Here is a 27334-nt window from a genome sequence, read left to right as displayed (position 1 = left end):
TTAAGGCAGTATCAGACAGCTGGATGACAGTTTTCAACTACTGACTTTTTTCACTTTGTTGCATAAGCATTGCAGGTATCAGATATTTGATTGCATTCATTTGCATTTTAAGCTCCTTTTACAACCTTCCACTTTCTTTTTCTAAAGCCTCATGTTGCAATCGCAGCTTCATCATTCTTAGTTTCTGTTGTCACATTTATTTCATTCAAACTTCCTTTGTGGAAATTAGGCAGTTCAGTAGCAGCGTTTGCAGCAGACACAGCCAAAAAACAGTCAGTATGCATTTCTCCACCAATCAGTTATTTCGGAATCCATCGTTAACACTAGAAATCATACGTCATTGCTCAGACAACATAGATATTACAAGGGCAGACAGCGCCCCCAGTGGACAGGTCAAATAGTCCCTCCACTCGGTGCTTTAGTCATTGCACATGAAGAGCGAAAATTTCATTTAATTTAATTGCATAGTTCAGTAATCAGTTTAAACAACCCGAGCACGAAGCAAAGCATTTAACATGCACACACAAACAGAAGGGGAAGATAAGGTGTCAACCTATCCTCTCTGCATGCCACCACACCGTGAAACAACTGATGATTTCGCCTTCATTAAAAACCTTAATGTGATATAAGCATAAACCTTAAACCCAGGAATAGATGTGCAACACAACATATAAAGGTTTACAATACTGGGAAATCCCTACATCCCAGTGCCACTGTTAAGATCCTGACTCTGTTATGTACTTTCTGTTTATCTATGGTCATTTGATCAACAAAATTATTTTATTATTATATTTATATATATCTTATTTTCACCCAGTGGGGTGTAGTATGTGTGTGATACTAGAGCTCTAACAGAGCCTGAGGGTCCTGTCAGTATCTTGGCTGTTCCTAGGATTGCATTCTTCTGGACAGGGACCTGATGTTCAAACTGGAATCTGCTGGAGCCACTCTTCCAATTTGGTTACCGCTCCTAATGCTCCCATTACCACTGGGACCACATCTTCCAGCTGCCTACTGGAAGCGCCATATCTATCGCAACTACAGTCCTCTGCTCCTTGTCAACTACCTGCAGGTGCGCCTCCAGATGAGAGTAAGGCAAGTCCAGAGGAGTCAGCTGAAAGGGACGAACAGGTTGATTAAGTTGATTAACACCTATGATGTGAAGATTGTCAAATATCTGGGAGCAGACAGAACCCGCTGACATCAAGACAAGAAAGCTCCTTACTTTGCATGGAGGGTTTCACCCCAAATCCAGCATCCTGAGACTGTAAGCTAAGCAGAAGGAAGGAGGCTGAGGACTGTGAGCATCAGAACCACTATTCAAGGTAAAAGAAAACTGGTAATAGCAGGCCTAGGAACAGCTGAAATACTGTGTAGGATCTTTTAACTCCCAGGCCTCTGGTTGAGGACCCGAGCTTGAAGGATAAAGACCACCAAAAGGGCAAGTGAGGAATTCATATATAAATGTACATACCATATATCAGGGACGTTGCTTGGATGTCTGAATTTTTTTGGATTTAAAGTGTTAAAAGCACCTTTTTATAAAAATAAGTTATTTATTATTTTTTTAATTTCTGTTTTCATTTTTGCAGTACTTTGTTTTTTGAGTATTTTAATAATTACTTTTCTTTTACACCATTTTTGGGATTTCACTGTATTCATCGACACTGACTTACTCTTTCCTACAAACTATTCTGTGTAGCGTTTTCAAATGTAAACTGGATTTCATTGAACATGAAACACAACATAATACATGAACCTCTATCATTTTCCTCTTATTGTGGCACAAGAGCAACAAATTGTAACCAGAGAAATTACAGAAAATGCACTCAAGAGATGGGTTCATATTTATGAAATAACATTAGCGGCACAGTCCTCACATTATTGTGTATGGAATGATGAATTCACCTATTGTTAATGTTACAACAGTAATATGCACTGCATACATATACAGTGTATTTCTTTTACTAGATTACAGTTTGATATCGCACGGACATAATAACCTCAGATCTTTTACTGGGCATCATGAGGTCGGCTCTGAGCAGCTGTGTGATTTTATGTTTACACCATCGCAGAGCTGTAATTATTTCTCTCTGCCCCCCTGATGTTCTCAATAACTTTGTTATGAGTGATGAATTTGTTTGTTGTTTCAGCCTACATGAGAAAATTAATGGATGTGTGACTGAGTGTGAGAAGTGTGTGAATCTGTGGCTCAGTGTGTCAGAGGTGGCAGCATTAACTTTCCTTCTCCACCTCCTCTCACGTCACCTGTGCCCTCGTCACTTTCAGAAAGATTTAGAATGGCTGAAGTGTTTTAGCCAACAAATCATCACCAGATTTACTTGCTTTACAGCGAAAGGTGGGAAGTAATGAAGTAAAAATATTTTGTTACAGTACTTAAGTAGACCATTCAGGTATCTGTACTTTACTTGAGTATGTAGTAAACAGTTTTTAATGAACACTTTTGACAGTGTTACATTGTTAACAGCAATCTAGTCAGTTTTCTGCAGATACAAAAAACACAGCCAATATTAACCCTCACAGTTATATTAAATTTTGACCTGATAATGTGGTTGTATGATGTAAGACACTAGAGCGAGGAAGTCAGACACATCCTGTGGCCCCAATCTTCCTTGTGGCTGCAGCTGAAACTATTTTATCTCTTTTACTCTGCAGCTGGTCGGCTCATACAGCCTACTCTGTGACATGTACAAAGACATAAGTATTGGATTATTTACCACTTTTGTTTAGGCTCATAGTAAAAATTATTTAAGACTGGACAGTGAAGTGTTTGACTGCCCTTAACTGAATTGTAAATGAGCAGTTAAGGGAGCACATGACCCAGGCGTTAACCTCACTGAGAATCTTGGGATGTGCTTTGTGTGAAAACACACAGACTCACTATCGAGATACACAACTGGGAGAAAAATCAGTGTAAATCTGGATGGAAATAAATGTCAAGACCCTACACACTAAGGTTGCTGAAACAATGTCTCTGCAAGTGTATCATCAAAACTGAACGTGATCCGACAAAACAGAATTCTAGCACATACTATGATCTTGAGTTTTACTTAGTTCACATAAATGAAGGTGCCTTGTTCTACAGATTTGTCAGTGCTCATTTAACAATGGGTCAGCTTGATATCACACTATGTGCTCTATGAAGTGGGAGTGTGGCTGAAATGTGAAACTTTTTTTTATGGAAAACAGAAAGAAATGACAGTTAAACCCAAATTCTACAGCATAGTCTCAATCATCTGGTATGTTGGGGCTATTCTAGAGCATACTAAAATCTGGAGTTGTGCTCACAAACCCTATTCAGTTTTATCAGCATAATATCATGGGGTTGATCACCTTCTTTGAAGGTAAACTGTTGTTTAGGATCAATATCCCGTTCAAGATTTTGGGGGGATCCTAAAAAATTGTTTTAAAAAAACTTTAATTTGTTTCAAAAATGGTACTTGGTTATTTAAGCCAATCTTCACTTTGACCATCCTGCAAAAAAAAAGAAAAGAATAGAAAAAGGAGAGATAAGCTTATTTGAGCACATAATATAATAACAACAATATTACTGAGCAGCTTAAAAATTTAGTAACTCTGTTTTATCTTTGATTTTCACTTCACCTTCACTTCGTGCTCCTGATGACACACTAGCTTTAAACACCATTCCCTCTCATTGGTGAAGTGACTCAACAAAAGCGTGAACGTAGACAAGAATATGAAGGAAAACAACTCACCAGCGCAAAAACAAAGACAAAGGAAAGCATCATCCTGGTCCCTCTGGATGTGGGTCACTTCAGGTCTGATCCTGCGTCTTTTTTATAGCATGAGCCAAGTGGTGTGAGATGCCTAACATGGCAGTTACATGTACTGTTAGGTGGGAGTTAAGAAGATAGGAGAAATGGGAAGGAGTGTACTAAAATACAGGGTAGCGGGGTTTTGCATACCAGCTGGACCTGTGACCATTTTGGAGAGTTATAATTTTGGAAAACTTCTTAAAGGGCACCTGCTATCACATCAAATTTCATCTTTTTAATTTAAGACCACCGGAATAACTTTAATGCTTCACAGTTAAAAACATCCATACATCCCATATATTTTGATATAATTGTTTTATTCAGGGTTGCAGGTTTAGAGTACATTTGCATAATGACTGAAATTAGCACCACTGACAAACAATGGGCTGTGAGGTCAGTTTCTTGATCATTGACATGCAAATTGTCATGGCCATTTATCAATAACCACTGATCAAAGACCATTGATCAATGACTGAAAGAGTCACTTGAACACACACACACAGCTCTGATAGCTGTTAAACTACTGCAATATTTCAAACAAATGAAGAGGTTAAACATTAACAGTTTCTGTTGAGCTCTGTGTAATGTTTGAACTACAGAAAGCGTTGTGCTGCAGTGCTGCCCAAGATACAGAGACACACCCGATATCAAGATTCACACCTACTTTACACTTTATGTTGAAATTTGATCTGATCACGTGGTTGTTTAATGTGAACCAATAGAGCGAGGAAGTCAGACATGTCCTGTGCCCAATCGTCCTTGTGGCTGCAGCTGACACAGTTTTAGTTCACCTGTTTTTTCTCACTCACTGTGTTTGTGTGCACCTTGTGTTGGCTGCAGGTGTGCTCAGCTCACCTCAGCTGTCTCTTGTAGGGACCTTCTATGAGGCTCCAGCTGAAACTCCTATATTTCATTTACTCTACTACTGCTCAACTGGTCAGCTCATACAGCCTACTCTGTCACACGTACAAAGACAAAAGTATCAGATTATTTATTTCTGTAATTTATTTAGGCTAATAATAGTTTATCAACCCTAATTACTAACATGTTGTTCTGTTAATTAAGTACATCAGAGGAACAGCTCGGGTCAAACGTTTTAGAGACAAAGTTAGAGAGGCAAGGTTTGGACATGTGTGGAGGAGGGATAGTGGATGAATCATGTTAATGATGGAGCTGCTAGGCACTTGGAAAAACAGAAGACCACAGAGGAAATTCATGGATGTAGTCAAGAAGGACATGCAGAAGATTGGTGCAAAGGAAGAAGATGTTATGGATAGGATGAGCTGGAGACAGATAATTCCCTTGTGGTGATCTCTAAAGAGATAAGCTGAAAAAGATAGGAGTTGAAATTCTGTGAGACGTTGAGAATTCTTTTTGGTTTGTTTGTTTATAGTACCGGTAAATGGGAAAAGACTTTAGTGAGTGCTTTCTTTAAATGTTAACAGAACACAACCTCGTGGGTCAGAGAGCTGACCTGTTATAAAGCGCTTTGGGTGCCTTGAAAAGCGCTATATAAATCCAATCCATTATTATTATTATTATTATTATTATTATAAGCATTCAGCACGGCATTCCAATGCACAATTACACCACTAGAGGGCGTAACACACCCACAGTTGGGTTTCATGTAACCGTACATGCCCTCAGCTACAGGTACAGCAAAAGTTTACAAAGTTAAAAAAAAAAAAAAAAAAAAAAAAGTCCAACCACCAAGAATGAAAATATACCATATTACGGTATATGCATAATAATTAAATTTGTGGATACGCCATACAAATTCAAAGCGCCAGTCATCCAGTTATCCTCAACTTACACTTTTACAGTACAGCGTACTGTCCCCATGCACAGGTGGGGGCAGGGGTTACGAAATCAATATCAATAGAAGAAGAAATCAATACATTTTTAGGTTTATTGAGCGAGTGCAAGATTGTTTGGGATGTGGTCACTCCACCAACCTTCATGGTACAGTGGGGCAAAAAAGTATTTAGTCAGCTACCAATTGTGCAAGTTCCCCCACTTAAAATGATGACAGAGGTCAGTAATTTGCACCAGAGGTACACTTCAACTGTGAGAGACAGAATGTGAAAAAAAAAAAAATCCATGAATCCACATGGTAGGATTTGTAAAGAATTTATTCGTAAATCAGGGTGGAAAATAAGTATTTGGTCAATAACAAAAATACAACTCAATACTTTGTAACATAACCTTTGTTGGCAATAACAGAGGTCAAACGTTTACTATAGGTCTTTACCAGGTTTGCACACACAGTAGCTGGTATTTTGGCCCATTCCTCCATGCAGATCTTCTCGAGAGCAGTGATGTTTTGGGGCTGTCGCCGAGCAACACGGACTTTCAACTCCCGCCACAGATTTTCTATGGGGTTGAGGTCTGGAGACTGGCTAGGCCACTCCAGGACTTTCAAATGCTTCTTACGGAGCCACTCCTTTGTTGCCCGGGCGATGTGTTTTGGATCATTGTCATGTTGGAAGACCCAGCCTCGTTTCATCTTCAAAGTTCTCACTGATGGAAGGAGGTTTTGGCTCAAAATCTCACGATACATGGCCCCATTCATTCTGTCCTTAACACGGATCAGTCGTCCTGTCCCCTTGGCAGAAAAACAGCCCCATAGCATGATGTTTCCACCCCCATGCTTCACAGTAGGTATGGTGTTCTTGGGATGTAACTCAGTATTCTTCTTTCTCCAAACACGACGAGTTGAGTTTATGCCAAAAAGTTCTACTTTGGTTTCATCTGACCACATGACATTCTCCCAATCCTCTGCTGTATCATCCATGTGCTCTCTGGCAAACTTCAGACGGGCCTGGACATGCACTGGCTTCAGCAGCGGAACACGTCTGGCACTGCGGGATTTGATTCCCTGCCGTTGTAGTGTGTTACTGATGGTGACCTTTGTTACTTTGGTCCCAGCTCTCTGGAGGTCATTCACCAGGTCCCCCCGTGTGGTTCTGGGATCTTTGCTCACCGTTCTCATGATCATTTTGACCCCACGGGATGAGATCTTGCGTGGAGCCCCAGATCGAGGGAGATTATCAGTGGTCTTGCATGTCTTCCATTTTCTGATGATTGCTCCCACAGTTGATTTTTCACACCAAGCTGCTTGCCTATTGTAGATTCACTCTTCCCAGTCTGGTGCAGGTCTACAATACTTTTCCTGGTGTCCTTCGAAAGCTCTTTGGTCTTGGCCATGGCGGAGTTTGGAGTCTGACTGTTTGAGGCTGTGGACAGGTGTCTTTTATACAGATGATGAGTTCAAACAGGTGCCATTCATACAGGTAACGAGTGGGGGACAGAAAAGCTTCTTACAGAAGACGTTACAGCTCTGTGAGAGCCAGAGATTTTCCTTGTTTGAGGTGACCAAATACTTATTTTCCACCCTGATTTACGAATAAATTCTTTACAAATCCTACCATGTGGATTCATGGATTTTTTTTTTTTCACATTCTGTCTCTCACAGTTGAAGTGTACCTCTGGTGCAAATTACTGACCTCTGTCATCATTTTAAGTGGGGGAACTTGCACAATCGGTGGCTGACTAAATACTTTTTTGCCCCACTGTATGCTGACACCCTGTAAAAGCGAAGCTCTCAATTTACCGGTCGATCTACGTCCCTACCCTCACCTATGGCCACGAGCTGTGGGTAGTGACCGAAAGAACGAGATCGCGGATACAAGCGGCGGAAATGAGCTTCCTCCGAAGGGTGGCTGGCCTCTCCCTTAGAGATAGGGTGAGAAGTTCGGCCATCCGGGAGGGGCTTAGAGTAGAGCAGCTGCTGCTCCACATCGAAAGGAGCCAGCTGAGGTGGTTCGGGCATCTGGCAAGGATGCCCCCTGGGCGCCTCCTGGGCGAGGTGTTCCAGGCATGTCCCACCGGGAGGAGGCCCCGGGGCAGACCCAGGACACGCTGGAGAGATTATATCTCTCGGCTGGCCTGGGAACGCCTTGGTATTCCCCCGGACAAGCTGGAGGAGGTGGCTGGGGAGAGGGAGGTCTGGACCTCTTTGCTTAGGCTGCTACCCCCGCGACCCGACCTCGGATAAGCGGATGAAGATGGATGGATGGATGGATGTATGCTGACACATTTCCTGACCTTACTTTACTTTCTGAATCAGTAACAGTAACATAGTCTTAAAACTATTCAAAATGAAGCTCATTCTCAATTATAAGAAGGTGATTGATGGAAGACATGTTTAAACATGCTCCAAGATGAAGCAAAGTTTACACTGGATTTTAATGAAAAAATTCTATGAGGAATATATTTAATGCTTCCACAGGAATTAACTCATTCACTGCCAGCCATTGGCAGTGAATGAGTTAAACCCATTGACTCATTCACTGCCATAGACGGCTATAGACGTCAATGGCAGTGAATGAGTTAAGCGGGAACGTATCAGCCATCTGTTGCTACTGAAATGTGTTGGGAGTTTGCTGGTCTAGAGCCTTCACTATAATCTTCCCAGGACTGGACACTCCAGCAAATTTACCAGCATCCGACCCACCAATGACAGACTGGCACCTAAAAAGAAAAGAAAAAAAGACTGTGGCTGCTTTCAGCCATGTGGCATATGGTCACCTGCTCATTCGACTGAGCTAAACCAGCACCAAAATCAATACTTTTCTAATCAGTAGCTGATTGTGTGCACTTTCATCTTAAATAAGCTTATTGCATGTCTTTTTTTCCACTAGCTTAAACCTGTAACTAAATGTGTATGCATGTTTACAGTGAAGTTTTTTTCCAAAGCCCTTCTGCAGCTTCACCCAGATTTGCAGACACCCTGATGGAGACACAAGCTGGGACACATTCTTCAAGTTTGCCACACTGCAAGATGAGGTCAACTCCAGCTAGGTTGTTTGTTGCATTCAAATTAGTCTTTTGTGCCGCAAGCTGTTTCTCTAAACCAACCTTTGTAAATGTTATGTAAAGGCTAAAGAGCAGTGGACCAAGGACAGCAGCTTGAGGTACCCCTGCCTAAAGTTTTATTTCTGCAAGTCTAAAACTACTAATTGAAGCACATAAACGTCAGTCTTACAATTTGAGAACCTGGCTTGTTAAACTCAATCATGATGCCTTTGACTTAAAATATTTTGATGAGCAGTGTTAAAGGCAGCAGTGAAGCTGAGAAGAGTTACAACTAAATAACTAAAAGTGAGTCATTCTCGATCTTCAAGCTTTAAATAAGAGCTGTGATTAGTTCTGAAACCTGACTGGTACTTATCTAAAGATATTCATTCAATTTTTTATGAACATTTTTTCAAATATTTTGCTGAGGAAAGAAAGATTAGAAATAGGTTTATAATTAGTTCTTTTTTGTTGAGCAGTGGTGTGATTAGAGCACTTTTGAATGAAACAGGGAAAATGGAAGCCTGTAAAGAGCTGATCATTTTTACTGAAGGATTTACACCTGTAAACTTTCATATGATTTGAGCTTTGTGACATATTACTCCCTCATGAAAATGTATCGATAGAGGAAATAAAAACATTTTTATTGTCAATAAAGGCAATGATTTTTTAAAAAATCTTTCACAAATTTGTTCAGCAGAATAAAATAAAATGCAAATTCCAACAAATCAAATTTTAATAAAAGTTAATCTAATTAATAAAAATCATAAAACATTCTCTCAGGCTACACATACTTTTGAGTTCAGTAAACAAAACTTCCTGAAAACAATGCAGTAGTTATCAAGGATTGCAAAGTTAGACGCTGAAACAAACAAAAAACATAAATAAAATAACACAATCAAAAAAATAAAAATAAAAATCTGTAACGCAAGTTCCCTGCAGATGGGCCAAAAGGGAGACAACAAGGCAGCAAAATTGCATTGATTAGTTTTGAGGAGTGCTGCTGCAGGAGTGATGTTGACTTATGTTCAAGCATGAGATAGTGCTGCTGCCTATCGACTATCATCTCTTAGTCCGTGTTGCTAAAAGGATCAAAGCTATTTGATCTAGAATTTGAAATGAACAGTTGCTTCCCAAGCTCTGCAACCTCTGATTAGGTCAAGAATTTCATAATGACACTTTTTTTTTTAAATATTTCAGTCATTTCAAGAAATGATGTAACTGATTTTAGACGGAAAATTATACAGTAGACAAACTCCATCTATGATACCTAAACAATGTTGTATCCGAGAAGCTTTTAGTTTACCTGTGTGTGCTTCAGAGCTTGAGAAACAACTACAGCTCATACATTCCTCCACATATAGTCTGTCTGTGCTTCTGCACTGAAGCTAATGCATTTACGTGTAACGTGAAGACCACATTAATTTGGCGGCTGCACACTTTCTACCAAGAGGCAGATCGTGTGCTTTAAAATCAACAGAACAAAACAATGGTACAGGATATTTTAGGTGCTTGAACTGAAAATAGAAGTTTCTGTGGGCTGAATAACACCAGCAGTCAAACCCATCGTCACACCAGGCAGATGAATGTCACTGCGTTAGAAACCTATTGTACTTTAACCACCCAAAGAAAGAAAAAAATTCAAATTGGCAAATGAAAAGTAGCCTAGGAAGAGAAATTTGCACTGCACGCGTCAGGATACTTGCAATGATAACCACGGTGTTATGAAAATTACAGTGATTACACTTCTAACACTGTCTATAATTGCAGCTCTTTAGTCAATTTTTCTATAGAGAGTAGAGCGCAGACAAACCTGCATACAACAAAAGGCAGAAAATAATCTGGATATAATTACACCTGACATCTAGCTAATATTACTTGACATTTGCCTAACTGCTTCCAAATTAGTGCAGGAGAAATAAAGCTTGAGGTACCATCCCCGCTCCATGGAAATGCCCTTCATAATGTAACAGCAATTGTCAGACCCCCCCCTTCCACTTATAGACATAATGCACAGTCCATTTAGCCCCGCAGACCAAAGACAGTCAAAATGTTAACCTATGATCAGGTAAAGAACGTACTACGTGTCAGCATTTTCCAGCAATTCCATTTCATTATAATTTAAAACTCACACGTTTGACACGCTGTGATTGAAAATGCAGCTCTGAACAGTTTGATAATGGCGCTTTAGAACTAACATAATTATTAGCATATCTTGACCTCTGACCCGAAAGTCAAAATCATTTCTATGAGTGAGTTAAGGCTTTGTTCAACGTGCTGTTGAATCTTGTAGAGCGGCGGCCAGATGGAGCAATTCTGTGACAGAAATGACTCAGATCTTTAAACTTGTTGCAGCTTTTCAAACCTTAAAACCACTGAAAACTAGACAAACAGTGAAAGTCAACACGTCATTACAATGCTTGAATTCCAGGTATTCAGTTTTTCCAAGTCAACAGTCTTGAGACATGAGTTAAATAGTAGATGATAAGAAAATATCAAATTAAAAGATTAAAGAAAGTCATCCAGGAAGCTACTTTTAACCAGTTTTTCATACAGTGAATTCTATTTGATGTTTATTTTCCCCCGAGCTGCTTGAACCTTTACAGCATTGTGGATGTAAAGCAGATCCTGTTTCCCCAATCTGATATCCGGCATCCTTCTCAAGCTGTGCCCTGCAACAAAAATACATTCAGAAAAAGATGCATCAGAAAAAGATGCATCAGTGAACGAATGTGCCAACTGTTTCCTTAACTGTCTGTACTTCAGTATGCATGATGTACTGAGCTTTTCATTTTCATCTTGGTACTTATTTACTGATTTATTACTACATGCTGCTGTATCAGACTTTAGTTCCCAAGTGTAGCTTTTCCTTTTTATGTTTATTCATGGTTTTGTTTCTGCAGTAAAATGACTGGGCCTGGCTCCAGCCTGGCCATCTCCCACACTCATCACCACAGGATATTTACATAGAACTGTATCATATTTTCTCTTCTTTGTTGCTGGCTGCTTTCCTGATTCTGCTGAGCTCAGTCGGGATGCAGGGGGTTGTCTTTCAAAATAATTATTAGTCTCTCACTTGCTGAACTTTTTGACATGTACAGTTTTGCCAAGAAGTTAATATGCAGACCTTTAGCTTTAATTCAAGGAGTTTAACAAAAGTACTGTGAACTGTTCAGAACATACAGTCATTTTTATACATCATCTCCCATTTTTAAAGGCTGAAAAGCAACTGGATGATTGGCTGATCAACAGCTTCAGGGCCTGGTGACGCCAGTTTCCTTGTTATTCCACAAATAATTAAGCAAATATGAGTTTATTCTAAGTGTTGAACTTGGATATGGTAACTGTTCAACTTTAACTCTAAATATGAGATTCATACAGATGCTGAAGCAAGTGAAGGAGTCCATCATTAGGTTAAAACCCTTAAGGAAGGCCAGATCAATAACTCCAGATGGCTCATCTTTGTAATTTGCAGTGGAGTAATGCAGAATGGGTGGATGCTAAATAGTCGTTAAACTCATAAAATTAAGTAAGCATGAAGAAAATCAAATTCAGATTGCTCTCTGAACAAAAACGTGTGCTTGATACGACATTATTTCAGCAATTACACTGCATATCATGTTGAGTCAGTGTTTTTTTCATCACGACCTGAAGAATAGAGTATGTGAATGCCACGGAGCAAGACAACAGTGTGTGAGTCTGAGTGTATACCTTAGATTTGAGCTAGCTCAGCTTGTTTGTCTGCTTCAGGCTCCCCTTCATTCTCATCATCTCCATTGTAGTCAGCCAGTTCATCCTCCATGACCTTGTCTACCAACAAGTACAACATGGTTATTAAAAAGAAACAAGAACTTTCTAAAATGACAACGTACATTTATTTTTGTAATGATCACTATTACCGGCCAATATGGCCTCAAAGTTAGATCATGATATTGAAAAAAAATGTCTAATGACAAAATAAATACACGAATAAAATAAAAATACTGAACAACGCTTTGATGCCTGCAGCTTGGCATGGAGTGTTATATCCAGTGACACTTCAGAAGTCGTATTTTCTCCAGAAATATAAAGTAAAAAATAACTGCATAATACTTCTGTCTGAGAATAACTAAAGCGTTTTAACTCTTCAGTAGCAGCGCAGTATTGTATAAAAAAGGAAAATATTTTCTAACTGGAATGTTGTATCTTTACTCAGGCTTTTTTAGCAAGTTGCTTACAGGCCTTCTTTCCCCGTGTATGAGCACATCCAGTCTTTGCTCTTCCACATGACCAGCTGCTACTTCTCCTTCTTGGTAGTACTCAAAAGTGCATTTTGCCTCAAATGAAGAAACAGTGTGTAGTGTTTCCAGTTTTTTGGGTTTTTTTTTTTTTTGTTTTGTTTTTTTACATATTTGGCAACGTAGTGTGCTTTAGTTGCTGAAGTAGCTTCCTTATTAGTTACTAAATCACCAGGGAAGGCTGACAATCAGCTACAGGGTTCATACACATTTTTCAGGGTCAAATTCAAGCACTTTTTAAGCACATTCAAGGTCAATTTTCAAGCTTTTCCAGCACATTACCAAAAAAGAAGAAAGCATGTTTCACTTTGCATCACCTCAGTAAGACCTTGTAAAAATTTTAACAAATCCTCTTAGGTCTCGACTTAAATGTCTTTTGTTCCCCTTTTGTTAAAAGAGGAAAATGCAGCACACAAAAATAGTGAAAAAGGAAACTGTTGCCTTACATGCATATAGTGTACAAACTCAAAAAACACATTCCTCTTAAAAATTAAGATGTGCAAATGTGAACACATCAACTTGTTAGAGATATTCATCTCCACTGTAAATAAACAACAACCCAGAAAAACCAGAAAACTGCACAAAACACCACAAACACCAACAAATTAATGTCGTCTCATCAGATACTGAAGCTTCTTTCCTGTGTGACATAAAAAAAAATAGGAGACAGATGTTTGTTTGGTTTTTTTTGTTCTTTTTAACTAGTTAAGCACCCACGCCCAGAAAAATGGTAAATGGCCTGTATTTGTATAGCGCTTTACTAGTCCCTAAGAACCCCAAAGCGCTTTACACGTTCAGTCATCCACCCATTCATGCACACATTCACACACTGGTGATGGCAAGCTACATTGTAGCTACAGCCACACTGACAGAGGCGAGGCTGCCGGATACTGGCGCCACCGGGCCCTCTGACCACCACCAGTAGGCAACGGGTGAAGTGTCTTGCCCAAGGACACAACGACTGAGACTGTCCAACCGGGGCTCGAATCGGCAACCTTCCGGTTACAAGGCGAACTCCCAACTCTTGAGCCACGATCGCCCAGTGGGGACATGGGGACATTTCATTTTCGAGCAGGAAGCTCCCCCTTTTTGTTATACCCTTTAGATCAGGGGTCGGCAACCTGCGGCTCCGGAGCCGCATGCGGTTCTTTAGTCCTTATAGTGCGGCTCCGCGCGGTTTGGGAAAATAAATTAGTATTTAGCTCAAGTGTATTTTATTTATGTTAATTTTTTTTTTAACTTGTAGTTCTAAATTAGAAGATTATTGTGATTTTGCAATATACAAATAAAATTATATTTTGTTATTTTTTCATTGCTCAAAATAAGCATCACACTCGCGGAAGCCAGTGTACCCGGCGAAACGCCGTGCATTTATCGAGACTTTCAAGCCCAGATAGGCCAATTATGGATCTTCGGCTCTTTGGGTCTTAAAGGTTGCTGACCCCTGCTTTAGATGAACAGAGTTTTTTAATTAAATACATATTCTTTAATAAATGTTCTCTTTTATAAAAAGTAGGATAATTTAAAAAAAACTTATTATAGCTCTATTGCGTAGAAAAAAAACTGTCTTGTTTTCTGTTGTCTGTTATATAATATTAGGGATGTTTGTGACAATTAATTTCTTAATCGGCTGGACTAACCAATAGTCCACAACTAGGAAACACTGAAATTTTAAGTTAAGTTTGAAAACAGTTAAAAAAAAAATAAAAAATACCCCTGGAGAAAAAAAGCGCTCATGGATGGATGGATTGATGCTTCTTTCCTGTGTGACAAGAAATAGGAGATGTTTGTTTGTTGTTTGTTTTTTAAGTTAATTCCCAATGAAACTGTTTTATTGCTAACTACATTGCTGTCTGTATTATTGCTGAAGTCCTAAATGATCACCTTTAAAGTGTTTGTGCTAATACCATCATGTACAGTCAGACAGGCATGGAGAACAGCACTCACTGGGAGGCTTTGAATAGATCACATAGTTCAATTCAACATATAAGACTATAAGAAAATTTACAAGTATCTACTTAAAATTATTGAATTTATCATCCGTCATATTATCACGTACAATTCCAATGTATTTTGTTCATCTCCCTTAAATAAACAGGCAGCCTTAAAGTATGAAATATTCATATACAAATACACATTCAATGGGTGTGTACTGTCTCAGTGGCTGATTGTGCCCCACAGGCCTCAGTGTGAGCTTGAAGCCATTCATAATGTTTAAGTAGTTTAATGTGCAGGTGCTGACCAGAAACACATTTTGAATGAAAGCCGGGGAACTTTGGTAGCACAGAAACAAGTGGCTAGTCTTTGTGACCATATGGATCAGTCCCTCATATTACCATTATTTCACCCAAAGGCACCAAGTTAATACTCAAAAAAGCTGCAGCAATACACACAAATATAAACAGTACTTGGTGACAACTTTGCTTTTAGCCTTTAACCCTCTGGGGTCCAGGGAATAATTGGCCGTTTTTGACTATATTTCACCTTTGGCAAGATAAAGAGTTTTTAATCTGTTATTTTCTCATTTCAACATACAACAATTTATCTAAATTCAGAAAAAATTTAAAATACGAGTAGAAAGTGATATTTTTGACTGTAAAAACCACAAGCATATTTAACGAATCATTTTCAGAAATTCAAATGCAAATAGAAATTGTACATTTTTAAATAAATTGTCAGTTTTGCAAACAACAAAGTTATATGGTACTATTTACCTAAAAATGCAGCCAAGGCTCAGTTTTTTTATATAACTACTTAAAACTACTTTACAGAAGAATCAGCTGTTCTGCATCAGATAAGAAGGCACAAAAATGATTTATGCAACTCCAAAAAATAGTTTGTGTCCACTATAACACAGATGAGAACAGCACAGGGATAAACCTGCAGGTCTGACAGCAGGTGTGTCACTCAGCGTTTACACTTTGGTGGCTTTTTTGCAGCAACTGTGACATTCACTAGTAGAACTGACACACAAAACAAAACATGACTACACTACACACTAACTACCAGAGATGGGCAGTAACGCGTTACTGGTAACGCGTTACTGTAATCCGATTACTTTTTTCAAGTAACGAGTAAAGTAAGGGATTACTGTAATCCGATTACTTTTTTCAAGTAACGAGTAAAGTAAGGGATTACTATCGCAAAAACGGTAATTAGATTACCGTTACTTTCCCGTAGGAACGGTGCGTTACTGCGTTACTAAAACCGTGATTTTTTTTTTGCGAGAATGTCTCATGACAGTGACGTAAGCGAGCACGACGTTCGTGACAACAGCTGTGTGCAGATCAACAATGGATCATATATCGAGTGCAGGAGAGAGTATGAGCGTGCAGCGTTTAAAGCGTGGAAGTACTGACCTTACTTTGAGTTTGAGTCCATAAAAAGTGACAAAAACATTAGCGTCCGTTGTGCGTGGGAAGAAAACTTCTTTTTACAGCGAAAAAACCCCCTAAACTTCCAAGCAAGCACCGAGTGCGCAACGTAATGGGAAAACTCAGAGAAACTCGCGGATTCTTCCACTGACCGCTGCGGCACACCTGCACCAGGGTAAACCTCCGCCTGCCCCACTCCTGCTTTACAGGTGAAAATAGAGCCAAAGGACCGCTAGTCTTTGATTTTATTTATTTTCTGCTGTGTTTTACTTGCATCTATTTGAAAGACTGAGTGTAAACACACAAAAAAATTATTTTATGTGCTGGAATGTGCAGAAAATAGGTTTAAATATTAAACAAATTTCTTCCAGTCAGAGAATGTTGCATATAATAAAATTTTTGCTTGATGCATAAAGTTAAAAGATTAAAACTAATAAAACAAGTTTTAAAAAGAGACGTTTCCATTTGATTACATTTTGTATGATGGATTATGTAGAAAAAGTAGAATTGGGCTGGAAGATCTATCGCTTTATCACCTATTCAGGTTGTAAATCGTGTTTTTAAAAAGTAACTAAGTAATTAATTACTTTTGAAAATAAGTAATCAGTAAAGTAACAGAATTACTTTTTTGGGGAAGTAATCAGTAATTAGTTACTGATTACTTTTTTCAAGTAACTTGACCAACACTGCTAACTACACAAGACAACACACTAACTTGAGACTCCAAACACGGCAAACGTCAAAAATCTCTCACGTATCAAAACTCTCTCTCTCTTTCGCTCACTCGCTCTCTCTCTCACCGGTCACTCCTAAAACTTCCCCCTCTTCCCAAACAACCAGATGCCACATGTTGCCATATAATTTTTTGATTGGTCGACATGGTACATTTTTCCACCAATAGGGATGGAGTGTTTTTTCTTTTTCCATTCACAGGCAAAGCGTGTTTGCTAGCGCTCTCCTTAGAAAATAGTTTTTACCGTTTCTTCCCGGAGTAAACGCCACTGTTTTATTCAGAAAACAAACAAACACTGGTTTTACGTGGCCTATCAACACAATTTAACAACTGGTATACAGTTTGAAGTCCGCACGTTCAACCCAAGTTGAAATGGAGACTCTGGGTCCGTCGACCCCAGAGGGTTAATCAGAAAGCCTAAGTTGGCTAGTTATGTATCAGGCTAATGTTTAAACCTTTCACTTGAGTAAATTAACTCATATCACTGCTAAGTAATGTTAGCTAAGTTCACAGCATATTCCATAATAGCGCTGCCATACTGCATCACACTCAGTGCATTTCGAGTTTGATAGCAAAATAATAATCATAATTTTAAAAAAAAAATAGCGTGTGTAACGTAAGCGTACTGGAAAATTATTTACTAGCACTCACCTATCATGCAATTGGAGAGCGCAAACTCCACCATTGTCGTTTTCCGACAACACTCATTACAACAGCAACCTACAGGTATGTTAGCGCACTCATCCCCGACTGGCCGAGGGAGGGGCGGGGGTCACACGTTGAAACAGACACAAGGCAGCCAGGCGGGGAAATTTTGCTTTGACATTTTGCGACTCATTTTATTTCTCTATCTGAAAGGAAAACTATTCAATCAGATAGTTGTTTGAGGTGAATGAAATACAGCTACACTTTCAAGCACTTTTAAGCACCACATCTGAAATTCAAGCACTTTTCAAACCTTGAAAAGACAACATTAAAATTCAAGCATTTTCAAGGATTTCAAGCACCCGTACGAACCCTGCAGCTATTGCCTGTGCTTGTTCTGTTGTTGTGCTCGCTAGAGAACATAAATATAGCTATAGTGATTATATTGCCATATGACATTTTACTTTGCATAAAAATTTATACTAGGACTGCCAAGGGCTATACGATAAAGTTTGATTGAAGGACAGTGGTTATCTCTGGCATTCAGAATCATCCTTCCTACTGACATAAAGCCTGTCGAGACCAGAATGCGCTCACTCTCTAAATGCTTATTTAAAACACATACCTATATTTTCATCCTGTTTGTTCTCCTGTGGTTTTTCTAAATCTTCTCCACCCACGACTTGTTCATCTGCGTCGTACTCTTCTGGTTCCTGAAGTTTCTGACCAGCTTGAGTTTCATCAGCCTTTCCTCGACCAATCAGCATCCCTTCCATTCCAGGGTCTGCTTCTGAAAGAACAAATCACAGATAGAATGAAATACATTAAAAAAGGTATAAAAGATGTCAAAATATAACCATATAAAACAAGTGCATTGTTTTTGCTGAAAAGTCTATAAGAATAGCCTAAAATCTATAGATAGATAATCTCTTGCTACTCAGTCAATGAGGTTGTTGGTAAAACATGCTGGCGAGTTTTCTCACACACACTCCAAGTTATAAATATATTAGCAAAAGAAATTATTATCGTTAACTAAAACTAATCTTAAAAACAAAAACTAGATGTGAAAAAACATTATAGTTAACTCAAATAACAAAAAAACAAAAAACATGTTTGAAAAACATTTAAATGGACTGATTTTCCTGAATCTTGTCTCTAACATATTCCCTCCAAAGACTAATAAATAAAATTTTAAAGCTAACACAGAAACTAAGCATTTTCAAACAGTTAAAAACTAAACTGAAATAAGAAAATCAACTCTGGATGCTAACTAAAATTAAAATTCAAAATGAAATAATAAAACCATAATTAGAAAATGAAAAACTATAATATAACACTTGCTTTCATACATGTGCACATGTACAGCAGCTTTTGTGGAGCGATCAGCACCAATATTGTAGGAAGAAGTTTTCTCAAATTTTAAAAACAGTAAGAGGAAGTGCTCAGTTAGTACTGGTTTGGGCCCTGTGGTAAAGTCTTTCCACTAAACAACAGGACGTGTGATTGCCAGGCAGCAAAACACAGCTGCTAATACATTAAATCTGTGTGACTATCCAAATTATTTACCTTCTGTTTGAGGATCTTCTTCATGAGCATCCATCGCCTCATTCTCTTTGTCTTCAATCAGATTATTCTCCAAAAGTTTACCAGTCTCTCCTTCCACCTCATCTGCATTGTCAGCTCCTTCTTGTGGCTGTTTGTCTTCCTGTTTCAATGCAGCAGTTGCGGGAACGGACTCTGGCCCTGCTTTGGAGAGATCCTTTGATGTAGGCTGCTCCACTGGAGCGCTGGGAACTAGAAAGAAAATAACAAAAAGCAAGTGCAATGTGAGGTTGTCCACCAACTATGCTTAGACACACAATATGTACAAGTGTATATTTCAGTTAAGCAGACCATTTATGTTTTTTGTCTTACTTATATCCACCATTATTTCATTTGTCAGTAGTTCATGGACTTTATTGCCTTTGGGTTGAGAGAAACTTGGTGTTTGGCTTGAAGCAGTTGCTGGAATTCCATCAGACAGGGCCTTGACTGACTTGTTGATTTCCACTGCTCCAACATTTTCCTGCTAAGAAATTAATATACAATTCTGTGTCACAGCTCCATAGCTCTTGCCATGCAGAATTAGAGGGTTTTTTATTTTTTTGCCTAGATGCGCAAACAAACACGAGCAAAAGGAACTCAAATTTCCCCATTTGCATGTAAAAACAGTAAAATGGTAAAATGTAAAAACAGTAGTGACGATAATCATGTATGGTAGGAAAGTGTTTTAAGACATTAAGATTTTACCTTGTCCTGATTAACATAACGGGGTTGGTGACAAAAAAAAAAAAAAAAAAAAAAAAAAAGGAAAAGAATCAGGTCCACCCCTCTGCCCAAGTCTCAATCATGTCGAAAGACTAGTGACTTTGCATCCTTTCACATGCTTCGCTGCTTAACAGGAAAGCCAAACCCACCTGTGAGGAGACAGGTGTATGGATGAGCTTCTGCATTTTCTTCTCAGCTTCAAGTTTAGCGGCAGCCACTCTCTCATTGCACAGCTCTTTCTGGGACAGCACCTGGGCGTTACACTGGGTCCTACATACACAACACACAGACAGTAAACAGTAGCATATTATACTGGCATGTGCAGTGATCATACTTTCTTTACAAACAGATGCATACAAATATAAGTGTGTACTAAAAAAAAAATAAAAAAAATAATAATAATAATGAATCATTTTCTTACATGTCATACATAAGTTTGTTATTAAGTGTGTTGATGTTGCCTTGGCAACTCTGCAGCTCTTTCTCAAGTTTCCCCAGAGCATCATTCAGCCAACTCAGCTGACCTACAGTACACACAAAGACACACATACACATACATGAAATTAACTTCACAGTTTTGTAGCGGCCATGTGATGGTTGTTAAGTCAACGCAACACTTTAATCAAATAAAGGGGCAGAAGCTAAACATTATGTTACCTTTGAGTTCCTGTATGGTTTTTACACTGGAGGAAATGTTCTGCTGCAGTGTGGCCTAAACACAAACACACAACGCATGTCAATACTCACTTATCACACTTATTTATTGTTCATATGAAATTTTTCCCTGATAAAATGTTTATGTGGTGTGAATCGCAACAGTGAGTAAATCAGAAAAGTGTGTTCATTGGCCCAAGGATTCCCTTGTGACAAGAGCTGATAGACAGCGCCTCTGAGGTGGCGTTTGTGCACATAAAGGTTTTATTGTCACCAGTTTTGTTTGTGTGCACCTTGTGTTGGCTGCAGGAGATCTCAGCTCCCTCCAGCTTGCTCTTATAGAGACTTTGTATGTTGCTGATCTGATCCTTTTGTTTCTCGATCACCTGTTCGAACTCCTTCTTCTTCTTCATCTCGTCTGCTCCACGTCGCACCTGGCCCTCCAGCTCATACAGTTTAGTCTGTGTCACATGCAGCAAGATCAGTATCACGTTACTGCTTTTTATATAGACCACTTATTTAGAATTTGTCATGGGTCATGATAACATCCATATGAAGAGAACAAAATGACAGAAACGTCCTGGTTCAGAATGAGTCTTTAAGGGTTAACTATGCATATAGATATATATAGTTATACATGCATGTTTTACCTTATTTCCTGTGTCAATTAAGCTAAAAAAAAGGAGTCTTTCTTACCTTATTTGACAGAAATGTCTTGCCATTTAATGCAATATATTAAACAACAATAAAAACTGGACTGAAAAAAAAAACCCTAATTATTTGTCACCCTTACATACTTCAGATCATCAAATATTAAAATTTGATAAAGATGCAGATTTAAAATGATCAATTAACTGAGATTAACCACATTTTTTGGAATACTGATTCAATGTTACTATTCACTATTCACTGTCAGACCTGTTGAATTAAGAAATCAGTTAAATAGAACCTATCTGACAAAGCGAAGTAGGCAAAAATATCTCAAGAAGCAACACATCATGTCGCAATCTAAAGAAAACTCAAAAACTCTTAACGGATGAAATACAAAGTCACTGACATCTATCAATCTGAAAAGTGTTACAAAGCCACATCTAATTGAAACACGGTGAGAGCCATTATCCACAATTGAAGAAAATTTATCATAAATTTGGATATCTGCCGATACCGATATGAATCCGATATAGTGTTTTTTAATCAACAAAACTGTTTTTTAAATATCTTGCTGCATTTTGTATAAGTTCATACTCAAGTTTAAAACAACAACTACACTAAAGCTATTCTGTTATACCTGTATGCAAAAAAAAATATTTCATAGTTCAGCAATACTGATCAATCTAATAAACTTAAACCTACACCATCCTCCCTATTCTGGTATTTTAAAGAGTACTTAGTGTAAATATTAAGCAACCTAACTAATAGGGTTCCAACTCCCAGCAACAACAAAAATAAATAAATAAAAAATAGGGAACCACCCCTCACACTCCACCTCATGATGCTTAATCGACGTAATCAACCTTAATTTGATGCAGTGTGAAAAAAAAAATACACAGAAATCAATTCTTTTTCAAGAAATATTAAATAGATTCAACATCTTTCTTCAACAAAATTGCAGACTGCACAGATGGTACCTTCCCAAAGGAAAAAGTACTATAGCTTACTAGGGTATATTAGACTTAACAGTTACTATATACAATAATGGACTTCTATACATTTTACATCAGATTAAAACTTTGGGTGTAAGATTCAGATAAATATTAAATAATTAAAAGCTCGACATTTTAAATGAGAATAAGAAAGAAAAGTATGTCTTTGTGCCCCCTTTTCCCTGTTAATGCCCTATCGGCCCCCCTGGCTAAACTTTGCTAGATCCGCCCCTGCACAGTTACAGCCGTCAGCTGCGTAGAAAAGGATCCTGGTGTAGAAAGTAATATTAAATAAATTCTAACAACAGCTTATCAAGCTTAAACGTGCTGCTGTTGTTCAGCCGCTGGTTTCCTCTTTCTGGTGCAAAGTGGGCCAAAAGCAAACAAGAGACACGGACTCATGACAGAAAAGCCGATCAGCTGATCATTAAGCAGTTTCATGATTGAAGTAGCAGCCGGAGAGCGAGAGGCAGTCGCTCGTTAAGCTTAACGCAGGAATGCTTTAAAAACATTCAGAGATGGACTTACACACTTGCTTTACTTCTCTCGGGGATAACTTTGTCGGAGATGAAATGCCGGGTTGCTAGCGAAGCTCCACATGCTATCCAGACCACCGACAGGTCCCGCATGCCACAGCCGCTCTATCACGTGATGCATACTGCTCCGACGTGCTAACGTTCTGGGGTGAGTTACAGCTTGTTGCAAGTTTTGTGAGGTGCTTTCGTGATATTTAATGGATCGGATTACATTTTTTATTTTTCTCCGATATCCGATCCAGTAATTTAGGTCAGTATCGGACCGATACGTAATATCGGATCGGTCCATCTCTAGTAACAAGTCAGGTTTTCAAAGGAAACAAAAATAATTAAACTTTAATTACATTTAAGTACTATCCTCCTGACTACCAGGAAAAAAAATGTTGTCCAATCAAAAAAAAATTTTAATCCCCCAATGTTTGTAAGGTAATTAGAAGACTGAAATAATTTTTTGGGAAAAAAAAGTTTACATTTTTTAGATATCACATGTCCACTGCAGAGGACATTGGAAGGCCAAACGTGTAAAAATGAACTTTGATGGCAAACATTTGCTTCAACTCTTCACCAAGGAGAAGTTTGAACTCAAGGAACTGTAGTGGTTTCTTCCCCCAAAACTGCAAGTCACTGCTATACTGAAGCCACGAGTTGGTGATTGCCAGATCAAAAAGTAGAAAACTGCACATACTGTCAATTTCTGAGTGCGAGAGACCATCCTGTAGAAACTCAACATTCGGCAACAAGGTCCACGTCACCTATATTGGTAGTGTACTCAGAAATTGGCAGTGGACTTGGCACATGAACAAACCTTTTGTTTTTCTTAGACCATCTTGTGCATCTGTCCTGAGGTTGATTGCCATAGGCAGAGGATGCCATGACAACTGTCCAACCACTTAATGACAGCAAGTTCAGGTCTGAGTACCATCCCTGATGCTCCTCCTTCTTTCTTCTTCAAGGGCTTATTCCCTATGATCTTCTTCATCAGACAACTCAAGATCTGGGTTTCCCTCATCAAACTGCAATAAATTTCTTTCTGCTTCTAAAAAGGACTCCTTTTCTGGTCATTTAAAAAACAGAACAAAATGGAGGAAATGACTACAAATGTCCACTATGGAGGACATTTTTTAAACACTTCAATACTATACTAAAATGAAGTTAGAATTAAGCATACTATGTTTTAATGTGTTATTAAGAGACTTATTTAAAATATGTTAACAACATTTATAGCTAAAAATTGCTCAATAAGAAGTTTTATGCACTTACTTTTCTTCTTCCCATAAAATGTGCTTGCAGCGGTGGCTGCCATGTTCCTTAATGAAAAAACTAAAGTTCCCAAAGCTCCACCCCTTCACATTTGGTATCATTGGAAAGCCCTAAATGTACTCTGTAGATACCAAAAGGAGGCAATTCTGTAGTATGCAGTGCATGGGAGATATTCAGGTTTAGAAAGGTGCTATACAGAGGACAAATTTGCATTGCTGGTAGTCAGGAGGCTATGTAAGTAATTTTAAGCAATTTGTAAGTAATTTTAGGTAATGCAGCAGTGAAGTTATTAGTATTGCCTAACTTCAGGTATTTTACAGGGAAGACGAAATAATTACATTTTAACCTCCTAGGACAGATATGCTCAAATATCAAAGAGAAATTAGAAATGCATACTGTGGAAGAGTTCGGGTCTTAGGAGGTTAAGTAAATTTAAGCACTGCATAAATTATGGGTATTTTACGGAAAAGGAAATACAGCAAGAAATGTATATATACTGTATAAATTGCATGTGTTGCATAGCTTCCTGGTAATTGTGTGGAAACGCAAACAAGCAAACAATATTTCCCCATCTGTCGTTTTTGGGGTGAGGTAGGGCAAGGTAGTATAAACCTTGCCTAACTTCTAGGCATTTTACAAGAAAGGAGACACTCAAAGTTCAAAGTTATGTGTGAATAGTGATTGTGAAAGAAAAAAAGAATAAATTTATAATTGGTGCAATCATTACAAGGTCACAAAGGCCTCCAAATTATGATAGTATTTATATTTTCTTTTAAGTCGGTAAGCGAGAACAGTTCTTGGCACATTTATATTGGTAAAATAAAACACATGCAACACAACATCAAAGTAAGGACTATTAAAGAAAGATGTAAAAACAAACAAACATGTAAGCACGCAAAAGAAATAAGAAATGAGGAAGAGCTTGAATATTTTTTAACCCACCTCAAGCTCCAGGTTGCGGGAGCTGGACACCCAGTAGTTAAAGCCCAGAACCAAGATACAGGCGATCAGAGCGGCAATCATAAGAGGCGGTGACCTTACTCCACGACGCCCGTTCCCCAGCCCACCCATTGCTGTCTACCAACTGAAAACACACAAAGCACAGCCACGGTTAGCACACTTCCCCACACTTTATTTTCTAACTGCATCTTTTAAATACATATTTTCTGTGCATTTCTGGCAAAAAGGTGGTGGTTTTGCAAGTTGGTTGCAGACATGTAAAAAAAAAAAAAAAAAAAAAAAAGCTCGCTGTCGCTTGTTGCAGCTTTTTTGTCAGCAAAAACACAAAAAGCTTACACAGGAAATGTTATTTGCACATACATACAGACAACAGTATGTTTAGTGATTCTATTGGAAACAACACATGCACAGCTTTGGTGTTATGTTTACAAATATTACACACCTGTACGGTGTCACGCTGAAACATACCCAGCACCACAAACAGCAAAAAGATGTCCTCAAAAGTGGTGACTCAGTTAAAATGTTTTTAATTGGGAGGGGAAAAAAACAAGCTAGAAGGACATTCCCAAGGACCAACGGGAGCTAAAATGCAACAACTACACACTAAAGAGCAGCATTACACATCACCGACGAAGTGCCGTATTGTCTAGTTTGTAATACATACTGTCGACGTAAATAATATGCGGATTCCTGCTTTCCGTGTTTCTCCTTCGTCAAACAAATGACCCAAGGATTGCAAAGGCGCAAAGAACTGTTTAACATGTAACAAAACTAACGACCAGCAAACCTTCAATTTAACATCACGTTAGAAAAATCTGACGGCTACTACTAAATCAAAGCACAGGTCTGGAGCCAGGGTATACCTGTGCTGTGTTTGGCAGTATAAATCATAGCCACCAGTATCGTGACGGTTGCGATAATACGGAACTCGAGAAAAATGGGTCCTTCGTATAATTGATTAGACAAATTCAGGTCAACAGAAAGCAGGAATACTAACTTCGAATTTTTTTTATGTATATTGTTTATTAAATGTGTGACAAAGCTACATAAACGGGTAAAGAAATGGCCACATTTATCTGTTTTTAAATTTGGGCCAATGCTAAAAGAAGAAGCGAAGGAACTCAACGTTGCAAGCTAACGCTAACATTGTTAGCAGCGCTGCTCCTTCACAGTTGCTGTTACCGTTTTTAGGTCGCTTAGCTAAAACTAGCAGCCGAACCTACTTACCGGATATGTCTGCCTGTCAGAAATCAGAGCCAAATTTGTGAGGCGATATATGGAGTGACACCTCGTAATATATTCCAACAGCTTTTGTAGACGTTTTGTAACGTTGGACGATTAGCTTGTATCCATCATTGCCACACAGACAGCTCAGTCTGTGTGCTCTGCCTGCTGCCTAGGATTGAAACGTTCAAGTACCTCCCCTGACTGCTGTAAAAACAAATCATATTTAGTTTCACATAAATAAATTAATAGACAACAAATCCCCCTAAAGTTTTTTAAGTATTTTCTAATATCAACTTAAAAACACACAAATTATTACTTTTGACTGCTGTCAAGTAATAAATACTGACAGACTGGTAGTCTAGGCTACTTTAAGATCTAAGAATTTGTGTTTTACGAAGTGCCTAGGAAGGCATCACCGGTAAGAGGTTGATTAACGAAAGATTAACGTGTCATATCATGTTAAATAAAATTTAAATAATAAATGTAGGTATATTAAAAATACTAATACATATAAAAAATAATTACAAATTAAACAATAAAATATTATATTATTTATAGATAAACTAATGTAAACAGAATAGGGATTTCTCTACCCAGCCTTTCTTTCTTTCTTGGGCCTGATCTGAAGTATGAGCTTTATCATTTAAGTGGGAATTGTATGGGGTTAGAACGATGCCACCTTAAAATAAAACAGAAAAAAATATTGAAACTGAAAAAAAATATTGTAAATGAAATAAATGTACTGAAACATTTTGTATTGAAAGTGAAGAAAAAAACGATAGTAATAAAAGATTAATTGAAACTAAAATTTTTCACTTTCAATATTTTTTCCAGTTTTATTTTAAGGTGGCATCGTTCTAACCTCATAGAACTGGTGTTGTTTTTTGGTCATGCAAGGAAGAGTGCTGCAACCTTTCTCTGTCTATTTTGAGTTACATTTTAGTATAATTTTGTTTTTTCTTGTGAATTGTCTTTCTTTTTTATGGTTTAATGGTTTTGAAACTTAATGAAGATGTTCATGACAAAAAAGAAACAAACTAATAATTATTCTTTATCCCATTTGT

At 38.2% G+C, this 27334-nt stretch overlaps 1 protein-coding gene across 3 annotated transcripts; it reads right to left on the bottom strand.

Annotated features, from left to right (window-relative positions):
* Positions 1-9279: 9279 nt before the first annotated feature.
* On the bottom strand, positions 9280-26454 carry golm1 (golgi membrane protein 1). Of its 3 annotated transcripts, none has more exons than XM_004547293.6 (11): positions 26271-26454; positions 25026-25167; positions 20938-21105; positions 20648-20702; positions 20412-20514; positions 20140-20260; positions 19598-19751; positions 19250-19477; positions 18309-18473; positions 12366-12464; positions 9280-11326 (listed from the first exon to the last, which is right to left on the bottom strand). In XM_004547293.6, exons 2-10 carry the CDS (start codon positions 25152-25154, stop codon positions 12367-12369), a joined length of 1221 nt encoding a protein of 406 aa, XP_004547350.1. In that variant the 5' UTR covers positions 25155-25167; positions 26271-26454; the 3' UTR covers positions 9280-11326; position 12366. The 3 variants fall into 3 exon arrangements, with proteins under 3 accessions (XP_004547350.1, XP_023011421.1, XP_004547352.1); XM_023155653.3 differs by having other exon boundaries at positions 19598-19748; XM_004547295.6 differs by having other exon boundaries at positions 21031-21105.
* Between the last annotated feature and the right edge of the window lie 880 nt (positions 26455-27334).

Source organism: Maylandia zebra, linkage group LG12, assembly GCF_041146795.1.
Source record: "Maylandia zebra isolate NMK-2024a linkage group LG12, Mzebra_GT3a, whole genome shotgun sequence".
NCBI classification, from domain to species: domain Eukaryota; kingdom Metazoa; phylum Chordata; class Actinopteri; order Cichliformes; family Cichlidae; genus Maylandia; species Maylandia zebra.
Note: the sequence above shows the minus strand (reverse complement) of the source record. Positions and strands in the feature narration are given on the sequence as shown.